The sequence below is a fragment of the Herpailurus yagouaroundi genome, unplaced genomic scaffold (genome assembly GCF_014898765.1).
Source record: "Herpailurus yagouaroundi ecotype Mexico unplaced genomic scaffold, PumYag 28, whole genome shotgun sequence".
NCBI lineage: Eukaryota > Metazoa > Chordata > Mammalia > Carnivora > Felidae > Herpailurus > Herpailurus yagouaroundi.
In genome coordinates this window covers 58267188-58291948 of record NW_024412376.1, presented here as the reverse complement: position 1 = coordinate 58291948, position 24761 = coordinate 58267188, and the positions used below count along the sequence as shown (strand labels likewise).

The 24761-nt window shown below is 34.9% G+C and overlaps 1 protein-coding gene across 3 annotated transcripts in view; it reads right to left on the bottom strand.

The window, feature by feature from the left end:
- The window catches only part of SCLT1 (sodium channel and clathrin linker 1), a 231976-nt gene that overhangs the window by 44356 nt on the left and 162859 nt on the right, over window positions 1-24761 (bottom strand). For 2 of the 3 annotated variants that reach the window (XR_005789878.1, XM_040474102.1), the window contains exons 16-18: window positions 22447-22592; window positions 15927-16119; window positions 9457-9653 (exon numbers count right to left, since the gene is read on the bottom strand). Coding sequence is in view for 2 of the 3 variants with exons in the window: in XM_040474102.1 (XP_040330036.1) it covers window positions 9457-9653; window positions 15927-16119; window positions 22447-22592 (536 nt within the window). In the remaining variant the exon portion in view is untranslated. Of the gene's footprint in view, window positions 1-3361; window positions 5487-9456; window positions 9654-15926; window positions 16120-22446; window positions 22593-24761 lie in introns of those variants that run through there. The other variant, XM_040474107.1, reaches the window with a different exon arrangement.

The following is a 24761-nucleotide window of genomic DNA, read 5'->3' as shown; positions in this document are numbered from 1 at the left end:
CATTTCTATTTCTGTATGCAAGCAAAGATCACAAAATAAAATCAGGGAAATACTATTTATATCATAAAATATCAATTACTAAAATATATCAACTAAATCTAACAAAGATGTGTAAGACTTCTATAAAGAAATTAATACACTTTACTGAGGGTAGTAAAAAAGATGTAAACAAATGGAGAGATGCATGTCCAAAAGACTGGAATCTTTAAAACTTTAAATTATTTTAACTTGCTCCAAATTTACTTATAGACTCAATGTACTCCCAATCAAAATCTCATCACATTTCTTTATGGAATTTAAGAACACGATTTTAACATGAATAGGAAATGTCCATGGCCAAGAACAGACAAGAATTTTGAAAAATAGAACAAGAGGAGTGGTTCTATCAGATATCAAGTCACTTTTCTAATTTTGTATTTGTTTTCAAAAGTGTCTCCTAAAGCTATAATAAACAGCAATATGGTATCGACACAGGATTGGCAGACAAACAAATGAAACATAAGAAAGCTCAGAAACAGACACACACATACGAACACAAATTATGACAAAGGGGACTCTGCAAAATATTGAGGAAATGACAATTTTGTCATGAAAGGTTATAGGGATGAATGGCTACCACATGGAAAAAATGGACTTCTATCTTACCCTATACACAAAATCAATTTTAGAGTGAATAAAGACTTATCTGTGGAAGGTAAAACTATAAAACTTTTGGTAGTTAAGCTAAAAGAGAATCTTTAGAGGTCAGGATAGAAAGGGAGTTTTTAAAATAAGACACACAGTCATCATAAAACCAGAGATAAATATGACTCCATCAAAGTTAATAATTTCTGTTTATCAAAATGTGTCAGGAGATGGGGAAGAGAAAAATAGAAAGAAGGAAATGATAAGCCACAGAATAGGAGAAGATATTTTTGTTTTTGTTTTTTGGAGAAGATATTTGCAACATTTGAGAAAAAGTAAACAATAGAGAAATGGTTAAAAGGCTTGAAGAGACACTTCACAGAATAAAAGTTCACAAGGCCAATAAACGTAGATGTTCAACTTCAATAGAATTATGAGCTGCAAGTTAAAACTATAATGAGAAACCAATAATCATTACAGTCACACAATTTAACATATCTGACTTCACTAAGTGAAGCTGAGGACTATCAGAAATTCTTACACTACTTGCAAAAATGTAAATAGTTACAATTATTTTGAGAAACAGTGAGGCCTTTTCTACTACGTTGAAAATATGCATCCCTTATGACTCAACAATTCCATTTTTAGGAATATGCTAGAAAGAGGGATGTCTAGGTATATCAGGATATTATAGAGTAATAATAAATTCATTATCCATTGTACTGCTAATGGGCATTTGCATTTCCATTTGGAGACAATTATGAAAAATGCTACTATAAGCATTCTTGTAGCAGCTATGTATACGATCTTAAAAGCTATGATTTATTTTTGCCTGGTTTCTTTCCTTCACCCCACACCCCAAATGGGCCAAACTGAAAGCTTTAGGAGAGATTAGTAATTCAGCAATGAACTGGATAATGAAACTCTTGAACAGAGAAGATCAAGTGAAAATCAACTCTATGGAAACAGTTAATTCCATAACATGATTAAAGAAGAACTCCCTGTGATATTTCTTTCTTGGATATCTATATTTTATCTTTTAGTGCCAAGATTTGTTGCATCTTAAAAAAAAGTAGCTGTATTTCATTATATAAACATTGCTATTATCATTAAAGATGTCATTTACTATTAATTTTTGGTTACCAATATCTTTATGTTCCAGCAAATATGTTCCTCCAAAAGTGTTATTCATTACTAAGCTTTGGATCTTTTCTGCTGCAGTGTATTTCTCACCTTCAATTCTCACACCAGATCAATATTTCTAAAATCTATTGTGATTTCCAATATTTGAAAACTATATTTTGAGTAGTCAAAGAAGCCTTTTATTATCTTAAGCTCATTAGGAAGAGTGTTACCAAAAGATAGATGACTTTCCAGTCTAGTATCACCATGTTAATATTATCAGTATGTATTAAAGGCACTGAGTGATTATATCATATAACCACAGCTATCCCTCACATCTGTCAGAACGGCTAGCCTCAACAACACAAGAAACAACAAGTGTTGGCAAGGACGTGGAGAAAAAAGAACACTCGTGAACTGCTGGTGGAAATGCAAACTGGTGCAGCCACTGTGAAAGCAGTATGGAGGTTCCTCAAGAAGTTAAAAATAGAACTACCCTACAATCCAGCAACTGCATTACTGGGTACTTACCCAAAGAATACAAAACACTAATTCAAAGGGATACATGCACCTCTTTGTTTATAGCAGCATTATTTATAGCGGCCAAGATATGGAAGCAGCTCAAGAGTCCATCAACTAATGAATAAAGAATATGTGGTATACATACACAATGGAATACTATTCAGCCATTAAAAGAATGAAATCTTTCCATTTACAATGATATGGATGAAGCTGGAGAGTATAATGCTGAGTGAAATAAGTCAGAGAGAGACAAATACCATATAATTTCACTCAAATGGAATTTAAGAAACAAAACAAATAAGCAAAGGGAAAAAAAGAGAGAGAGAGAGAGATAGAAAACTGACGGTTAGAGGGGAAGGGGGTGGGAGTGGGGGGGTTGGGTTAAATAAGTGATGGGACTAAGGAGTGTACTTGTCATGATAAGCATTGGGTGTTGTATGGAACTGCTGAATCACTATATAGTACACCTGAAACTCATATATAATGCTGTATGTTAATGAACAGGAATTAAAATAAAAAACTTAAAAAATAAAATGTTAACTGACAGCTGCAAAGAAAAAAAAATAATCCCAGCTACCAAGGTTTCATGTTTTCAGATTTATTCTGCATATTTTTACAAAAAAAAAGTATTTTATTCAATTTCTTTTTATGATTATAGCCCATCTGGTTTAATGTCACCACTGTGTTCTCTATCTTCCTCTAAGGTAATTCAAGTCTACTCTCTTTTTCATCTTCACTTTGTTTTGATCTTTTGTGTTTACCACATGTGGGGACACATCTATTTTGTGCCCGTGCCAGATCTCCGCCTCAATTTATGTTTCGGGGGAAAAATTATCTGTGGAATCATTGATTTGTCTATAATTGAAAACAACTATACAAATTTTCCTTCACACAGCACTTTACAGGTTATTTTAAAAAGCATGAGTTAGAACATTTAAAATTATTTTAGGGGCACCTGAGTGGCTCAGTTGTTAAGTATCTGACCGGCTCAGGTCATGATCTCACAGTTCATGAGTTCAAGTCCTACTTGGATGAGCTAAAGCCCCACATCGGGTGAGCTCAAGCCCTGCACAAGCCCCAGGTGAACCCTGCTTCTCTCTCTCCCTCTCTTTGCCCCTTGCTCACTAGCGCCCTCTCTCTCTCAAAAAAAAAGTGATTTTAGATGTAAGAATTCAATTTGTGGGCATTTGTTACATTCATTAAGGTGTTTACTGGTCAAATATATTTAATCCTATATGCTAAAATATAAATGTATGAAGTTAAGATCTATAAAACTTAAAGTCTAAGATATCTTTTTTAAATTTCTATATTTTTAAAATTTATTTATTCTTGAGAGAGAGAGAGCACATGAGCAGGGGAGGGACAGAGAGAGAGGGGGAGAGAATCCCAAGCAAGCACAGTCAGCATGGAGTGTGGAGCCCCGCCGAGGCTAGTGATATCAAGAGTCAGATGCTTAACTGAGCCACCAAGGCTCCCCATAAGGTATCTATAATTTTTGAAGACATTCTTTGATCTTTCTGAACTAATAAAATATCCTACCAAAAAAAAAAATGGATAATCTTACAACTCACAGACTCCTATGTAATAATGAGACAACTCAAGGGAATCATGTAAAAATTCCTTGATAATGAGTATATAACTGGGGTGAATTATTTTTAAAAAAATCAAGTACTATTCCTGAAGTCACAAGTTGTAAAGAACCTTAACAATCTTTCTAGCCCAGATGAAAGCAATAGACAGGGTTGTGTTAAAAGTATTTTGACAGACTCAAGACAATTATATTCAACATTCTATGTGCTTCCTTTTGGCAACGTACTTTGATACTTCAGAGAATACAAACTGAAATAAAACACATTCACTATCAATAACCTACTGGGAATAATTAGCTCGTGTGTACAAGTTACATGTATAATATAGCAAAGCCTAACACAGCCAAGAACAGTATTTTAAGGGTTTAGAGTAGGACGGAGATTACAGTAGTCATAAATATTTCTCAGTAAAACATGTGAATAGGCATAATAAATGTTTATGTGTATCTGTATACACATGCATATATGTGTGTGCACACACAGATATACCTATACCATAAATAGCCTCCTGTCAGTTCAAGTCAGGTTTGCCACCAAAGTATAGGCAGTTAACTTTGGAAAAGTCTGTTTTCGGGGTTTTTTTTTTTCAAATTTAAAATTGCAGACAATGAATTATGGATCTGTATAAATTTTTCAAAGTCTAGAGTTTTCTCATGTGTAAAATGGAGAGTGTGATGGTTAATTTTATGTGTCAATTTGTCTGGGCCATGGTGCCCAGATGTTTAATCAAGCATTATTCTGGATGTGTCTGTGAGAGTGTTTTAGGTAAAATTTACATTTAAATCACTGGACTTGGAATAAAGCAGAATACCTTTCATGATGTGGGTGGGCCCCATACAACTAGTTGATGGCCTCATAGAACAAAAAGCTGACTTCCCCCAAGCAAGAGGAAATTCTGCAGTAGACCACTTTTGGACTTGAATGGTAACAATGGCTCTTCAGGTCTCCAGCCTGAATGTCTCTGGACTCAAACTGCAACCTGCAACTATTTCCTGAGTCTCTGGTTTGTCAGTTTTCTCCATCAAAAAAACTTTACACACCTTATTCTTTATAGGCACTTGATTATATAGGTGGTAATTTAAGTAACTGCTTTGCCATTGCATAGCATGGATTACCAGTGCACCCTTTACCAGTGGCCTTTAAATCTAATCAAAGCAGAGAATCAATTCCAGATAATCCAGATCCAGTTAGAGTACCCATTCATGAGGTTATATTCTTCTGGAACTACTTCTGTAATTGAAACCAATTCCTATATGTATCAGGGTTTATTCAGGAAAACAGAGCTACACTGAGTGATACAGAATATGGGATTTATTTTGGGAATTAGGTGTGACACACCTGTGGGAGCTGGTAGAAAAGCCAATGCAATGCAGTTGTTTCTGCATCTGGTGTTAAGTCCAAAGTCACTATGGGCCAGCTAAACTAGATGTCATGAAGAAAAGCTAGATATGAACGGAAGCAACTGTAAGGACAAACTAGAACCCTGTTTTCATTTATCTCTCACCATCTCCAACTACTGCCGTAGATGACCTACAGGAGAAGCTGGTGCCCTTTCCCATGCATCTACACGTTTAAAAGGAGTCTGTTACACATCCATATGTACATCCTCTTGGCCTTCGTCTAAGGGACCTGTGAAGAGTTAGCAGGGTGACCATACAGTGGGGAAAAAGAAATCCAAGACATTTTCAGTATTACTGAGCAAGGCTGCTGAAAAAATTCTACAGATCCCAAATACCACAGTGGTCACTAACCAGGAGAGGTCTATGCAGATCAGGTCATCAATGAAGTCTTCGCTTAAGTTGTCTCACAATGGGCCTAGTGTGTCTACAATCCTACTCTGTGGTTATTTCCCTGGTTCTGGGATGTATAATTGGAACAGACACACTGAGCAACTAAATGGCAAAATCTCTACACTGGTTCTGTAAGCAGTGAAGTAAAGGCTATTATAGTAGGAAAGACCAAGTAGCATTTGAGGAAGTATAGTGAGTAAAGGCAAGGTACAATAAAAGTTTGACTTTCCACTTTATCTGTTTCCAGAATGTGCTGGTTCCACAGCATCTTCCAAAGGTGTCCAAAGCCTTTTTTTCTTTATTAAATATCATTCTGAAGTCACGGATTTTTAATATATTTGACATGTTTCAATTTATTGTAGATACTCTTTTTGATGTTCAAACTGCCCCCACATCAGCCAGAGGGTGCCTACTTAAGTTAGCTCCTGGGTACTTTTGCCATGACCCAAGTAATGTTGATACCTTCTTTACCTTTTGCTACAACAGAGTGTTTTCTAGGCTCATCTTCTACTTTTCTATCCTAGATCTATGATCAATCATTTCTTTAAAGAGTCCTGGTTTCTTTTGGGATACCTCATTGCGACAGAATACTGGTCAGTGCTTCCAGGTCCTTTTAGTGGACAGAGCCAGGAGATACATGTTTTTAAGAGTAAAACACATCATGAGTTCCCATTATATTCCCAATTTCAATTCGAGTTGTAAGTTTTATTTAATTTCTTTGAGTTTCTTCTCTATTATAAAAATCTTGGTTCTTAAAGACATTTACATAATTACTCAATTGCTTTATCTCATAATTATAAGCTTCAGAATAATAATACCGATATTATTTCTAATGATATAACTACTAAACACAGTTTATGGTTTTTTTACATTTCCTTTTATCCTTAGGATTTATCTCACTAGGGATATACAGTCTAATTACTGTGTTTAATGTAACTTGACATAATTTATCTGTGTAATTAAGCCATTAACTTCCTACACAATTAGCTCATTTGTCTAATTTTACTTTCAATTTAAAAAAAATTTTTTTAGAGTTTATTTATTTTTGAGAGAGAGACAGACAGACAGACAGAGTGTGGGTGGGGGAGGGGCAGAGAGAAAGAGGGAGACACAGAATCCGAAGCAGGCTCCAGGCTCTGAGCTATCAGCACAGAGCCCGATGTGGGGCTTGAACTTGGGAATGGTGAGATCATGACCTAGGCCGAAGTTGGACGCTCAATCAACTGAGCCACCCAGGCGCCCCTAATTTTACTTTCAATTTTGGGGCTTTTAAAAAATTTTTTGATTTAATTTAAAAAATAATTATATGAACATTTATATAGCTTCAAACTCAAGCCAATATATCTATAAAACAAGTTTCATTCAAAGAAGTCTAGCCTTCATCCTTTGCTCCTTTCTCTTTCCTCACAGAGAACCATTTCAATTATTGTTTTGGTCACCTCTCTTTTTGAGAATGTGTGCATGTGTGTATGAACATAGCGTATACGTAGCATGCTGGTATATATATGTACACACATACACAGAGACGCCCCCCTCTTAAAAGGTAGAATACTACACACACTGTATAATACTTGATTTTTTCACTTAATATATTTTGGATACTGCTCCATGTGCTAAGATTTTAATTGGGATTACGATGCATCTATAGATGACAGGGGGCGTGGGAGGGCTGTTAACAAATTTATAACATTGAGTATTCTGATCAGTTAACCTGATCTCTATCTAGGTAGGCCTTCTTTAATCATCCTGATATCATAGTTATGTAGAAGTCTTACACATTGTTAGATTTATTCCTGGGTATTTTATCTTTTTGATGCATTGTTTACTATTATAGGTTTAATTTTGAAATATTTGTTGTAGGTATGTAGGAATACAATTAATTTTTATATATTTGCATATTATCTATTAATTATTTTGGACTTATTACATATACAGTCATGCTATCTGTAAAGAATGACTGTTTCTTCCTTCCTTTCTAGTTTGTTTACCTTTTCATTTTCTTGCCACAGTGCACTGAAAATCAGGACTTCTGATACAAACATTAAGAGAAGTGATTATAATGAACTTCTTTGTATCTTCTCAATCTTCAAAGGAAAGTTACTAACATTTTTTGCCAATAAAAATGTTTGCTTTAGAATAGATACCTTTACAAAATTAAAGAAATTCTATTTCTAGTTTGCTAAGAGATATTTTGAAAAATGATAAATGGATATCAAATATTATCAAATGCTTTTTCTGTATTGAGAAAGCCTTATAATTTTTCTTTTTTAAAAAAATCTAATGCAGTAAATTATATTATTTATTTTCTAAGCTTTTAATAATTTTGCATTCCCAGGATAAGCCAAATTGGTAACAATTTTTTTTTTTGTTAGTTCTTTAATGCTCTCGATAGATGTTTTCTACAATTCATCTAACTTTTTTGGTTGTGGTCTAGGGCGGGTTCAAACTGCCTAGCTCACCATTCATTAACTGGAAGCAGAAATTCTCTTTGTCTCTTCAATTCATTCCAAATACATTTTTATTCCAGCATTCCACCAAAACTGCTCTTATCATGGTTAACAAAGACCATCAAAAGGCAACAAACTAAAAGGTCCATTCTCAGTCCTCACCATATTCACCACTCAGTAGCATTTTATAAAACAACAGTTAAGAGCATGTTGTCTTTACTGGTCATTCTGTTAGCTAAGTGACTTTGACTAAGTTCCTTAACCTCCCTCAGCCTCAGTTTCTCTACAGTAAAATGTAAATGACAATGTTATCCAGTTCTAGGGTTGTTGTAAAGTTTAAGTAAGTACATCTAAGTCGTTTAGAGCAACAACAAAAAAACACATTATGTGCTAAATAAATATCACCTATTATTATTGCTTATACTCCTGAAAAAAAAAAGATTTCTTTTTTAACCATTCTGTCATGATTCTTATTTCTCTGGATATTCTTTCTCAGTCTCTTTCAGACTTTCAGACTCTTTCAGTCTCAATCTTCATCTCTCCAGAATTTAACTTTTGGAAATTAGTCTTCCGACAGCTTAATTTCTCTACCTAGACTTCCTTTCTACACAATATTATCCCATGACTTTAAAAATCACGTATATGTTAATGAGTCCCACAATTATAGCTCCTGTTGCAATCTCTTTCTTGAACTTCAAACTTACAGACTCTACTGACTAGTTAATATCCTGATTTAAATGTCTTTTAGGCAGCACATATTTAACATGGTTCAAACAAACTTTTTAAAATGATTTCCAACCCTTCAAAACCTAATCCAAGTTAGAATCATTTTACACGCCAATTATTACAGTATTTGCCAACCTTCTCCCTTCTACCCTTGCCCCTCTAGTCTGTTCTTCAAACTTCAATCAAACTGATTTGTTAAACATTTAAGCCTGATCATATCACTTTGCTCAAAGCTTTCCATAGCATCCCATCGCATTCAGCATAAAAGCTCAAGTACTTTCCAGGCAGGGGTCAGCAAACTTTCTCTTCAAGGGCCAGAGAGCAAATATTTCAGGCTTTGCAAATCAATCACATTCTGCTGCAACCACAAAATATTATATGCTATACCTATATGCAAAGAGTATTAAGATTCTAAACTGCCACGTCCAAAAAAAATCATTATATTCTGTGGAATGTGACTAAAGTTTTCAAAAATGTAGTATGAGTTTTGGTTTCTAATGCTTAATATTTTTCATAGCAGTTCAATAAATATTTGCTGAATAAAAAATAAGATATTTTTACAAAAAGATGGCAAAGACATTAAAGGTTAAATAATTTATTCTGTAAAATGTATCAAACAGTTAATAGTGGACTTACTTGAGATTACTGATTCTAATCTCTGCACTTTCAGTAAGTTTCTTTGTTTCTTCTTTCCACCTATTGGCCACCTTCTGTTGAGTCACTAAGAGATGTCTCAGTTCAACAGTGGAATTTCGATTACTGTCTTCCATCTCTCTTAGTTGAACTTCAAATCCATGTTCCTTTATTGAAAATTCATGTTCCATTGTACTGATCTAAGGAACAAAATGAACACATATCTTCTTTTATTTTTTTTTTTCTATTGTAGGGGATACACTGATCAGTGATACTTACAAAAGCAATAACTCATTGTGGTGTTTGTGGCACAGAAATGTCTGGATGAGATATATAAAAATAAGTTTACAATTTTCCTTCATCACAAATGAAGACTTATCCTGTATTGTAATTTAAATTTGGTGAAACCAGAATTATGGACAATTTTTTTGCAACACTTTCCTCAACATCTTAAAATGCCGGTAGGAAAAAAGTATACTATTTAATATAAAACTGCTCTCATTATCTACTTTCACTTTTGCTGCCAGGATCCATGGAAAATGTTCATGCTCTCAAATAACTGAGAGCTTTTTACTCAAACCATTAAAAAAAAGTTTACTAATTTATTATAAAGGGTACAACTCAAAAACAGGCAAATGGAATAGTTATATAGGGCAAGGTATGGATTTGGGGGTGTGCAGAGCCTCCACGACCTCTCCAAATGCACCATCCTCTCAGCACCTTAATGTGCTCAACTCAGAATCTCCTCAGGTCACCTCATACTAAATTTCAAGTTGTCTTTTAAAGGGTTTTGTAAAGAAAGTAATATACGAGAATTTCTTTACCACTTCAGTTATGGTATAAACAAATATTTCTTTTTCAGGAAAAAAAAAGACTATAAATAATGATTTTTCAGAATCTCATATGTAAGGATTGTCCATTATTTCCAGCTAATTTATGTCATTAGGGTAAAATAACTTAATGCAGAATAAACATATAAGTAAATGCTTTTTGAATACTCTAGAAGCATTCTTAATTGGGGTTCAGGGAGAAAATTAAGCCCTAATGCTCTCAGGCATTCAGTGTATGTAATGAATTGCCTTCTCTTGAATGCTTCTAGAATGAAACTGTCTATACCATCCTTGAGGCAACTGAGAAAACAGTCACTAGAACAATTTATTTGGTGTACTCTCAGGCCATCTTTATCTTACGATACTAAAGAAACATTATAAAGAATACTTATCTTATGATATTTTAAAGTAATGTGCTTTAAAGATCGTTACAGCTGGTATAGCTTATAGTAATTCATCAAATATGGCCACTTTCCAAAATCAAAAAAGGATGAATAAAAAGGACTCAACTTTACTAAATACCAAGGAAAACTAAACAACAGCAAAATCCATGGTTCTTGGGGTAAACTGCAAACACCCATCCTCACTACTTCTGCTAAATGCAACGTGCTTCCTAAAACTCTTAAATTTGGTTTCTCAAATAATACACAAGTAGAAATTTAAGACTTTATAAATACTGGCACTGGGAAAACAACCTTGGTTTTATTAATTGTCTATTATATTACAAGCTTCAGAGGCTCCTTGACTCCTGCTATTTTAATTTCTGTCTTATTGGATTCTGCAAATTTAGATTTGAATATGCTCCTACTCCTTCTCTGTCTCAATCTCAACCTTGCCTGGAGAAGCCATGGTTCTTATGTGTTAGGCAGAACCGTCTATTTCTGTCTTTGTCTCTCTCATATATATATTAAAAACTGATAAATGCATCTATACAGTTTTAGAAGTCTGCGTGCCTAGTTAACTCCCCATTTCTTCTTAGAAAGTTTATTTGTAATTTGATAAGCCTTGTTCTGAGGTTCTTTGTGACAACCTCGTCTTTGTCTACTTCTAACAAGCTTGTGTTGTGCTACTATTCCCTTTTTTTTTCTTTGTTTCTGTTACAATGGCTTCTCATTCTTGGCTCATTTTCACATGTAGTTCCCTTTGCCTGAAGTAATCTTACCCCTCCTGCTTGTCTTAGTTATTTCTATTCAATTTTTAAAACTTAGTTCAATTATTGCTTCTATCTAGAACCAAATCAAGTCCCTCTGTTATAAGTTCTCTCAGTGCCCTATGTTTTTCCTAAAGAGTATTTATTAGTTTGTAAATACATGTTAAAGTTTGCCCATCTCCATGAAAAAATGACAGTTTTAAGGTTGGGGGAGGCGCATGTCTTCATTACATTTTCAGCACCTGAAACATAGTAAAGTTACCAAAACACATCTGTAGACCAAATTAATGATGGCTTTTTGGTATCAAAATGTAGTCTTTAAACACATGCCAGATCCTTTAGCTGGTGAAATTCCAACTGTTAAACTGGACAGATCTGCAGCTATGGACTACAAACAACTGAGTCTCCTATAACAGAAGTCCCACTAATGATTAAATTCAATATATTGGTAGGAAGAAAGGATTTATGGTCTCCCTTTTTTCTTTGTGCTTTTCCTCTGCAGAGAACCACTCACACAAATAGTTCTGTCATCCTTTTGTTCTCCAAAACATCAATTACTATCCTGAACTGTTAAAGATAGATAAAATGTAGCACCAGGTAGGGAAAGTCATGAATTTCCCTCTCCCCCATTATAAAAACCAAAACCCGTAAACATAAACATATTGTAAAGTAATGGAAGATAAAAAAATTAAAAACAAATATAAGGTTTCTGTAATTGACAATTCAGAGATAACTACCTCTACTCTACCTGTTGTTTTTTATTTATGAATTTTAGAAGTTAGAGTAGTGAATACAGAATTGCAATATATATATACTTATAGTTTTTCTTATTGTTTTAAAACAGACATAGCAATATAAAAAACATTATAAATTATTTACAACCAATTTTTAATGATGACTCAATACAGTATTTTATAGATGTACCATCTCATTGTTCCTTCATTTCTAGTTATGAATAATGTTGCAATGGATTTTTTGAATTATGAAATATTTTACTTATTTTCTTACGAGAAAATTTTAGACTCTAAATGTGTACCATTTTTTTTTAAAAAATTAATATTTATTTTTTTGAGAGAGACAGAGTGCAAGTGAGGGAGGGAGAGGCAGAGAGAGAGGGAGACACAGAATCTGAAGCAGACTCCAGGCTCTGAGCTGTCAGTATAGAGCCCGATGTGGGGCTTGAACTGACAAGCTGCAGTCGATTGACCTGGGTTGAAGTCGAATGCTTACCTGACTGAGCCACCCAGGGGCCTCTAAATGTGTATCATTTTAAACTCTCAGTTGCACATTCACTCACTGATAACTATGCAATTAATTAATAGTGACTTTAAACTTTAAAAAAGTTATTTACTAGCACTTTGTTTCCTTAGTCTGTGACTTCTGTTCATGTCTCCTACACGTTCTTCTATTGGGTTATAGTATTTTTTAAAGCTCCTTATGTGTGAAAGTTTTTTGTCTTTTGTCCCATTTACTAAAATTATTTCTCCCAGTTATTTCTTTTCAAAACATTTAAAAATGGTTCTAAATATTTAAAAACTTTATATACCTAAACCTACCAATATATTCATTTGCAATATCTTCCAATTTTGTTTGTTTTGCTAGGAAAGTTCTTTTCCATCTATCAGTTACATATCTGCCTACATTTCCCACTAATGTTTTATAGTGTCACTAATAGCTTTTAGTTATAAACCCATATGAAATTTATAATGTAAAATTTAAAATCAAACAAGGTACAAATAGTTTTTCACCAAGTACACTGACTTATTTTATTATGGAAATATTTTGGTATGAGAACTTTCAAACATACACAAAATAAAAATAAAAATATTACAACGAATCCCTATGTGCCCATCAACCACATAGTGCACTTGTTTTATCTGCACTCCTACTAAACTTTCCTTTGCCAAGATTTATCTTTCTTTTCCTTACAATGAACTACATCCCAACTCAAGTTTTACACATATACTGACATGCCAGAGTCACCACCCTGATTTAGATATCTCAGGAGGCTCACTCATATGTCCTAATCATTACTCATTTTGTAATTGAAGTTGTAACCTCTATTCTGATCTCATCCTCATAGGTAATTATGCCTATTCTTCACTTTCAAATAATGAAATTAATACTCTAGAGATTTTTCGTGTCTGGCTTCTTTGTTCAACATTAGGTCTGTGAGACTCATCCATAATTATAGTTCATTCTGTTTTATTGGTGCATCTATTTCATTATCTGAGTGTACCACCATTTATTTATGTAATCTCATGTGGATGGACATGAGTTATTTTCAGTGTTTGATATGATTAAAACTTTTATGAATATTCTTATACAGATGTCTTCATGAACATAAGCACTCATATCTATGGGTATGTAGCCAGGATTATTTGGCATCGTATGTATGTATGTATGTCCAACTTTAAAAGATAATGCTAACTGCTGGTTGTACCAACTTACATTCTCAAAGTAGTGTATGAAAGTTCCAGTTGCTTTATATCTTTGTCAACACTTGAGAGTCTTAGTTTTTTTAAATTTTATTTTAGCCATTCTGGTAGGTATGCAGTGGTACCTCACTGCAATTTTCATTATTTTGCTGATTAATAATGCAGTTGAACATTTTTTCATAAATTCTCTTTTATGAAGTGCCTATTTAAAGTTTTTACCCACTTCTGGAAACGGGTGTTTGTTTTTTCCTTATTAACTGCTAACTATTTTATCATTAACTGGTAACAGTTTTTATATTCTATTCTAGATATTAGTCCTTTTTTTGGTTATGTTCTATTATATATACATATATATATTATTGTATTACAAGTGTATTATATTATACATACATTATATATACTTTCCATATTCCAAATACTTTACTTTTCACCCTCTTAATGGTGTCTTTTTTTTTTTTTAATATTTGTTTATTTCTGAGAGAGAGAGAGACAGAGCATGAGCAGGGGAGGGACAGACAGAGAAGGAGACACAGAATCTGAAGCAGGCTCAGGCTCTGAGTTGTCAACACAGAGCCCGACGTGGGACTCGAACTCACAAACTGTGAGATCATGACCTGAGCCAAAGTCAGACGCTCAACTGACTGAGCCACCCTGATGCCCCAATGGTGTCTTTTTTTATTTCGACAATTGGATTGTGATTTTTAAGAGGCAAGACTGGCAAACCAGGGCTAGCATTGTACTTAATGGTGTCTTTTGATGACTCAATATTAATTTAATGAAATCCAATTAATTTATTATGATTATTGCATTTCGTGTTCTCATTAAGAAATTCTTTCTAACCCAAGATCATGAAGATTGAAGGTCCACTGTTTTATATGTTGCATTTAGGTCTACAAGACAGATCAAATGAGTTTAAATGTGTGGTGTGATATAGGGGTCAAGGTTTATTTTAAAAATATGGACCCAATTAATCTAGCATCATTTTTTATAAAGATAATTCTTTCCCTGTTGAACTACAGTAGTGCTTTTGTTATAAATGAGGTGATTATGAAAAATGGGTTTGTCCCTGGACTATGTTTTGTTCCATTGATCAAATTGATTATTATTGATAGCACAGTGTAGCTTTATATCGTCAATATCTGGTGGTGTGATTCTTCCCTTTTGTTCTTTGAAGATTTCCCACATACTAAACCATAAAGTACAAACCTCTCTGTATGATCTACAAAGCTGTCTTTCAGAGTTAAAGCTTTTATTAATAACTACAGTGTCTGATACATGCAGTAGAAGGCAATACATATGGGTTGATATGAATTAGGTTGGAATGTGACTTTGTAGGAGTACACAGTAACAAAAAACAAAGTGAAACATAAATACTGCTATCTCAATCTTTACTATGAAACTGGAAGATACAGCTTTTTAACATAAAGAGTTAATGCCACCTTTTACAAAAGTTGCATGGAATGGGGTAAAGCAAGCAACATGCTGATGGTCACACCAGTGCTTCTTGTAACTCCCTTAAACATGTTCCTATTGTCAAAGCATATTAAGCATTACCATGAAGAAAGAGGGAAGGAGAGGGAAAATAAAGGGGATTTTTTTTTCTAGAAGAGACTTTTATCCCTTGCCTTCCTCCTAGCATGGAAATTTTAGACTACCTATGAGAGGTTCTCAGAGCATACTGATGTAGCATCCTCTATAGAGCTAGTTTTAGAGTTCAATTTTTAAGAGGCTATTATATAAGAGAGGATGACAGTCTGTAAAGTTATCTCATCTATAGTTTTGCTAGCACTGCTTAAATTGCTTTGGCAAGAATATCAGTGTATTTCATGGTTGGAAAGAATTTTTTTGTGTGTGGATAGTGAAAGCAATCATTTTTAAGTATGCTTGCCAAATTCTACAATACAAAAAAGACTGGTTAATGCTCTGCATTATGATTTAGTGCTATCTGATGAAAAGGCAAAAAAAAAAAAAAAAGGCCTTAAAAATGTTTTACTGGGTCTCTTATATTTTGATTTTCACAAGTACACATTTAACTCTAACTAGACTTGAAAATACCTTTAATTTGGCTTTTTTTTGAGCTTCAAGAGCAATCTTTCTTAAATCCTCAGTCTCTTTCTGTAACTGTTCATTTTCTTGCTGAAGTTTCAGCCTTTGTTCACTGACAAATCCACAGTTTTCTCTCTCAGACTCCAATAAGTTTTGAAGTTTCTGAATCATTTCTTGGCAACGTGATATCTCTTCTGAGGAACTGATAAAAAAAAACAAAAGGAATCCTTAATTAAACTTAATGATCTGTAACAGAAGTCAAGCACTCTGTTTTATAGTATAGAGTTGTTTTCTTTGTTCTGACTCATTTCTCTTCACAGAGGATTTTCTTTTTTTAATTTTTATTTATTTATTTTTTTAGATTTACAGCCAAATTAGTTAGCATATAGTGCAACAATGATTTCAGGAGTAGATTCCTTAATGCCCCTTACCCATCCAGCCCATCCCCCCTCCCACAACCCTCAGTCTGTTCTCTGTATTTATGAGTCTCTTCTGTTTTGTCCCCCCTCCCTGTTTTTATATTATTTTTGTTTCCCTTCCCTTATGTTCATCTGTTTTGTCTCTTAAAGTCCTCACATGAGTGAAGTCATATGGTTTTTGTCTTTCTCTAATTTCACTTAGCATAATACCCTCCAGTTCCAACCACGTAGTTGCAAATGGCAAGATTTCATTCTTTTTGATTGCCAAGTAGTACTCCATTGTGTGTGTGTGTGTGTGTGTGTGTGTGTGTGTGTGTGTCTGTGTGTGTGTGTGTATTTATATACCACATCTTCTTTATCCATTCATCCATCGGTGGACATTTGGGCTCTTTCCGTACTTTGGCTATTGTTGATAATGCTGCTATAAACATGGGGGTGCATGTGTCCCTTCAAAACAGCACACCTGTATCCTGTGGATAAATGCCTAGTAGTGCAATTGCTGGGTCGTAGGGTAGTTCTATTTTTAGTTTTTTGAGGAACCTCCATACTGTTTTCCAGAGTGGCTGCACCAGCTTGCATTCCCACCAACAATGCAAAAGAGATCCTCTTTCTCCGCATCCTCTCCAACATCTGTTGTTGCTTGTTATCTTCACTGAGGATTTAAACTATGTGGTTTCACAATGTTATATTAGCCCAGGCAAACACATTCAGCTTAGCAATCTTGACTAATACACTGAACAGTTACCATTCACCTATAAAATCTATGTGAAACTTTTTTCAAATTTTTACTAACACTGAGAATCACTGTGTAACAAGGACTTCAAGAGGATAAACTGAAGCTAATGATAAGGAAGGTGAAATAGATAATGATCAAAACTCCTTTACTACTTTGATTAACTCCATAGGAAGACACATTAGCTGTCTAGATTACTAAATTACAATAAGACCTATTTCATATTTTTCTGTTGCATGACTTAAAAATTTTTTTTATAAACTTCCAGCTCTACAAATCTCATTTTATCAGTTTAAATAGGTTATAGTTCTTGAACTTTCTCAACAATGGATTATTGGGTAACACAACCTTCAAACATGTATGTTGCTTCAATATGCTAACAACTTATATTCCTATCTTTTAAAATTTCTATCTTTTCAAACCCAGCTAATCAAATACTGTGAACATTCTCTGGTCAACAGGTGTCAGAGGAAATATATATAAGGTCCTTTAGTTCCGTATACTATAACTCTTTTTTCCTATTCAACTTTGGCTGATAAAGTTTCTAATGAAATGATGGATCTAGGAAATGATCAAAGGATGATAAAATCAGAAAGATGCTAAGATCAGAAATAATCACATATTTTATTTTTCCTTTTCAAATTTTGATGTAAATTTTAGTTAACATACAGTGCAATACTGGTGTCAGGAGCAGAATTCAGTGATTCATCACTTACATATAACACCAAGTGCTCATCATAACAAGTGCCCTCCTTAGTATCCATCACCCATTTAGCCTATCCCCCACCTGCCTCCCTCCATTAACTCTCAGTTTATGCTCTATCTTTGAGGGTTTCTTAGGGTTTGTTTCCCTCTCTCTTTTTTCTCCCTTCCCCACCATGTGTTCATCTGTTTTATTTCTTAAATTGCACGTATGAGTGAAATCATACTGTATGTCTTTCTCTGCCTGACTTATTTCACTTAGAATACACTCTAGCTCCATCCACGTTGCTGCCAATGACAAGATTTCACTCTTTCTTATGGCTGAGTAACGGTCCATTGTATATATGCTGCCTCTAATTTATCCACTCATCAGTCGATAGGTGTTTGGTATCTCTCCACAGTTTGGCTATTGTTGATAATTCTGCTATAAACATCAGGGTGCACATATCCCTTCGAATCAGTATTTCTGTATCCTTTGGGTAAATGCCTAATACTGCAATTGCTGGATCGTAGGGTAGGTCTGGAAAAGAGTATGGAGGTTCCTCAAAAAGTTAAAAATAGAACTACCCTACAACCCAACAACTGCACTGAACAATGCTTATTCATTTTTGAGAGAGACGGAGAGAGAGCACATGCACATGAATAGGAGAGGGGCAGAGAGAGGGTGACAAAGGATTCAAAATGGACTCTATGCTGATAGCAGAGATCCCAACGTGGGGCTCAAACTCACGAACCCTGAGATTATGACCGGAGCCGAAGTTGGATGCTTAACCAACCAAGCCATCCAGGCATCCCTCCTGTGATAGTTTTTGACTTAAATTCTATTTGTCTGATATAAGATACTCCTGCTATCTTTTGGGCACCATTCGCATGGAATATCTTTTGCCATCTCTTCATTTTCAGCCTATGTGTTTCCTCAAGTTTAAAGTGACCCTCTAGTAGGCAACATATAGTTGGATCTTATTTTCTAATCCATTCTGTCACTCTGTCTTTTGATTGGATGATTTAATCCACTTAAATTAAAAGTAATTACTAATAGGTAGTAACTCGTGATTTTGTTGTTTTCCATTTTGTAGTTCCTTTGTTCTTTTATTTCTATTTTAGTTGTCTTCCTTTGTGATTTGTTGAATTTTTGTAGTAGCTGCTTTCATTCCTTTCTCTTTACCTTTTGGGTGTCTACTACACATTTTTTTTTTTTTTTTTCTGATTAGCATGAGACTTACATAAAACGTCTGTTATGAGTCTATTTTAAATTGGTAACAATTTCAATCACTTTTATTTCTCTCTCTCCTCACATTCTGTGTTATTGATGTCATACTTTACATCTTTTAAATTTTTTTTTTTCAACGTTTATTTATTTTTGGGACAGAGAGAGACAGAGCATGAACGGGGGAGGGGCAGAGAGAGAGGGAGACACAGAATCGGAAACAGGCTCCAGGCTCTGAGCCATCAGCCAAGAGCCTGACGCGGGGCTCGAACTCACGGACCGCGAGATCGTGACCTGGTTGAAGTCGGACGCTTAACCGACTGCGCCACCCAGGCGCCCTGACATCTTTTTATATTGTATATCAATTATCACATTATTGTACTTCTTGTTATTTTTAATAATCTTATCTTTTAGCTTCTATACTAGAGTTAAAAGTGATTTATGTAGTACTATTATGAGTCTTAGAGTATTCTGACTTTGGCAATATACTTTCCTTTACCAGAAAGTTTTATTCTTTCACATATTTTTATGTTTCTAATTAGTATCCTTTTAGTTCCATTTGAAAACTCTAGCTTTTCTTATACAGCAACTCTAATAGTGATGCACTCCCTTTTGAGCTTTTGTTCATCTTAGGAAGTTTTTAATCTCACTTTTACTTTTGATGGACAACTTTGCTGGGTATAGTATTCCTGGTTTGCACTTTTTTTCTTTCAGTACTTTGAATATATCATGCCACTTTCTCTCTGCTAAAAAGTTTCTTCTAGGGGGCGCCTGGGTGGCGCAGCCGGTTAAGCGTCCGACTTCAGCCAGGTCACGATCTTGCGGTCCGTGAGTTCGAGCCCCGCTTCAGGCTCTGGGCTGATGGCTCGGAGGCTGGAGCCTGTTTCCGATTCTGTGTCTCCCTCTCTCTCTGCCCCTCCCCCGTTCATGCTCTGTCTCTCTCTGTCCCAAAAATAAATAAACGTTGAAAAAAAAAATTAAAAAAAAAAATAAAAAAATAAAAAGTTTCTTCTAAGAAATCCATTAATACTTTTATTGGGGTTGGAGGGAGTCCCATGTATGTGATGAGTCACTTCCTGTTTTAAAAATTCTTTTTTATTTTTAGCAATTTGATTATAATGTGTCTAGGTGAAGACCTCTTGATGTTGAGCCTTTCTGTGATTCTTTGAGTGTCATGGATCTGGATGTTCAATTCCCTCCCCAGATTTGGGCAGTTTTCTATTATTATTTCTTTACAAGCTTTCTGTTCTTTTCTCATTCTCTGCTCCTTCTGGGATTTTCATAATGTGTATACTAATTCACTTTAAGATGTCCCATAACTCATGTAGGTTTTTTTCAGTCTTTTTCATTCTTCTCTTTGTTCCTCTAACTGGATTTCAAATGACCTCTCTTCAAGCATGCTGATTTTCTTCTGAATGATCAAGTCTGCTACTGAAACTCCACAGAATTTTTCAGTTCAGTTCTTCAGCTCCAGGATTTCTGTTTGTTTCTTTTTAATGGATTCTACTTCTTTGTTAAACTGCTCATTTTGTTCATGTAACATTTTTCTGATTTTATTTAGTTGACTCTGTTCTCTTATAGCTGAGTTTCTTTTTTTTTTTTTTCAACGTTTATTTATTTTTGGGACAGAGAGAGACAGAGCATGAACGGGGGAGGGGCAGAGAGAGAGGGAGACACAGAATCGGAAACAGGCTCCAGGCTCTGAGCCATCAGCCCAGAGCCCGACGCGGGGCTCGAACTCACGGACTGCGAGATCGTGACCTGGCTGAAGTCGGACACTTAACTGACTGCGCCACCCAGGCGCCCCTGAGTTTCTTTAAGACAATATTTTAAATTTTTGTTAAGCAGTCCATGGATCACCATTTCTTTTGGGTCAATTATTAGTTTCCTTTATTAGTTTATTAGTTTCCTTTGATGATGTCATATTTGCCCAATTCTTTCTTGGTATCCGTGTATTTGAAGAAGCAGATTCCTCTTCTAGTCCTTACAGACTGAAGGAGGAAGACTTCCTCCTGCCAAGTCCCATAGCTGATGAGGCTGCTTCTGGGATTGTGGTTGAGCAAGGCTGAAACCATGTCATGTGACTACTGCCAAGTTCATGTTTGGCAGGCATGTAACCAAGGGCACTGTCAAGTGTTTTGTCCAGTGAGTTCCTAAAGGTGCTCCTGTCATGCCACTGAGCTGGTCCATATGTGCATAGGACTGTTTCTGGACTGTGGTAGAGTGGGACTAAAGCTGGGTCACAAAACTACTTCACAGATTGTAGTCAGTTCTGAGGTCAGTGGGTCTGTAACTGGAAGCATCTATGGGTGTAGCTTGTGCTGAGTCTTTTGGGTGGTTGGCTGGACGCCTAGCCATGAAAGACTACCTCAAACTGTGGTACAGCAAAGCTGGATCCATGTCTTATGGTTTTTGCTAAGTCTGCAGTCAGGTCTGTGGTTGGCAGGCCTGTGACTAGAGGTGTGGCCAGGTGTGACTTCTGCTGGGTAACTGTTAGTACTCCCAGAACTGGGCTGGTTCTGGGTGGCAGGGTTGCTTCCAGACTACAGTAGAGTGGAACTAAAGCCAGGTTGCAGGGACAGTAAGGTCTGAGTTTGGCAGGCCTGTTATCAGAAGCACTCACAGGCATGGCTTCTCCTGAATCCCTAAGTGGAAGAGGCTAGGTGCAGGACTGTCAACAAGCAGGGCTAGAGCCAAGTCCACATGTAGATGGGGCTGCTTTGGCCCACAGATAGGACCATAGTATATGCTGGCACTGGTGTGTAGGCCTGCCTCCCTGTTTTGGGGCTCCAATAGTGATTTGTAACCTCCTACCTGGATCCCAAAGCTTTCACAAAGGCACTTTTGTCCAGGGATGCCTTTCACATATTTGTTTCTGTGGAGGGATATGGGCTGGGTACCTCCAATTCATTCCACTATATTGCTGACAGTATTCATCTTTATTTTTAAAATATCTATCAAACATATTCTGTAACAGATTGAGATTTCATGCAATTCAAATTAAGTTTTACTGTATTAAGTAACACTCTGGCAGGAAAGGTAGAAACTTAGTTAGAACGGATATACCAGATTATAAATTTACCATTTTAATAGACAATGTAATAAATAAACATGAAGGATTATTATAGAATATTCAAAAAAAAAAAAGAAATATAAGTATAAACTGATTATAAAAGCAATAATTGTAAGGAAGCTACTGCAATAGCTTAGTTAGTATGAAGAAAAACCCAATCTTATAAGCATTCTATTTAACTGCCAGAAAGGAGAAATTTGATATAAATGGTATAATACTGTTGAATCTTTTCTTCTGAAACAAATTAGTTTTCAGAAATAAGCTTGAAAAAAATTCTATTTGGTGCTAAATTTTTTGTCCCAACATATATATAAGTCCTATTTAAGAAAAGTAAAGAATCTGTCAAGAAGTATGTGAATTACAAAAATGTTAATAGAAAATATAAAATAACTTACTTTATTTCAAGTTGTTTTATTTTATTTTCTGCTGTCTTAAGTCTTAGCTGAAGATCGTCTTTTGAACGCTCTGCAACCAGGCATCTTTGGTGCATTTCCTCTAGTTTTCTGTAATCACTTTCATTTACTCTGCCTTCATGGTAAATCTGCAAAAGAAGCTTATATGTACTACCTTACAGAAGAAAACTGTCTTAACAAATTATACAGTGTAGAAACTGAAGTCAATGGATAAATAAAAACCCATAATCATGTGTTCATCTGTTCCCATTGTAACACACTAAAACATATCAATAATTTTGGTGTTTCATATTTATAAAATAAAATGTTGAAAACTGACATATAATTGCTTATTTTTTGAACTTGTTCATGCTTATGGTAAACTATTCAAAAAGTTTTAATATTTTATTTTTAATTATTTATTTTATCCTTTCTTTTATTAATGTGCTGTATCATGCTGACTGATTTGTGAATACTGAACCACCCTTGCAACCCAGGAATAAATCCTATTTGATCATGGTGAATGATTTGTTTTTTTTAATGTATAGTTTGGATTCAGTTTTGTCATTGAGAATTTTTGCATCTATGCTTATCAGGAATACTAGCCTGTAGTTCTCTTTTTCAGTGGTGTCTTTATCTGGTTTTGGTATTAGGGTAATACTGGCCTCATGAAATGAATATGGAAGTTTTCCTTCCTTTTCTATTTTAGGGAATAGTTTGGGAAGAATAGGTATTAACTCTTCTTTGTTTGATAGAACTTCCTGTGAAGTCATCTGGTACTGGGGACAGTTTCAATATTTTAAAAAGAAATATAAAATAGTTGAAATAAAAAAAATACTCTAAATGTCACCACTTAGAGATAATTGTTTTGATTCAATTGTCTTGAATACCTTTTAAGAAAATTCTATATTCTGGTATTAAAAAATACAGACATATGCTATGGAGCAATGAGTAGAACTATCTGAAAGTGACTTCAGAATCTTACTCTGGTTTAACTAGACAATGATCTAACTGAAACGGGAGTTCCTCTTTCCCCAACGGGAGTGACTGTACCCAAGCTCAGCTTCTTATAAGACTAAGCTTCCTACCACGACACAGGGGCTATAACATCCCAAGAAGTGTGAAGTTGCCAGGTGCTAAGCAGCTCACATTTTCAGACAAATCCCACACAAGGCTATCCTCTAAATCCAGACTGCCTGGCCAATAACCTGTATCTTCTTCCACTGAAAAGACTGCTTTGCCAATCCTACTCTATAAAAAGGTAAAATATCAGCAAGTTAATGTCCCACTACTAAAATACAGGCCTATAGTACAGTCCCAGCAGTGCTTTGACTTCAGCACACTTGTTTGTGGGACAGTGGGAGAATTAGGGACCTGTGCCTTCTCTTTACCTGTTGTCTTTAGTATTGTAAGTTTTACATTTCCTCAATTAAGCCTATTCCTTACTCTATGCCATGTAATATTAAGAAATTCATCCCAGCCCTGGTGTATAGCAGGTGGCAATCTAAATGGGATCTATACATATTCCATAACATATAGTAACTCAGAAGGAATCAACCTTGCAGGAGAAAGATGACCATAAAGGTCCCACTTGGAATATGACATGTATGCTATATGCTGCTTTGTAAAGGACTCATTTACTATCTGATGTCATGATCTTTCTATGTCAATAACACATATATGTCACATGCTTTTTACTGATTGCTAAGTTTACTGATTTTCTTTATGCTATGTAGCACAGCATGTATGTACTCTTCTTTGAAAATCAAAGTCTGACTGTAACATTTAGTATTTGTTAACATTAGGTAACTTACTTAACCTCTCTACAAAAGTTCCTAATGCACCACTTAAAATACCGTATATTCTGCACCAAGTGTAGTCTCCATTTTTTCCCCAAGGTATTTTACAAGAGTGGGATATTTACTGATGATAAAAAAGCTATCTAAGTAAGAAACAAATTTTAAACTACACACTTCTTACAGTATTTTTTCATAAATATCATTTGGGTAATATTTTTCTACTTACAAAATAAAAACCTATACTTTTAAAAGGTTAAAATCAGAGCAATGTTGTAATTTTCTGGTTATACATATTTGTATTTATAGATGGCCTGAACCCAATAAAAGTTGGCATAGAATTTAAAAACACAAGGAAGATGAAGTAAAATTTACTACTGGAATAAGGTTTAATCAAGGATAGCTACTTCAAAAAATGTACACCTTTAAGTAAAAAGTACAAGTACTATGGCCACTCTTATAAAGAAATGTATTCAGGCAATACTAGTATTTAAGTACAGATTCTGAATATATTCCAGGTAA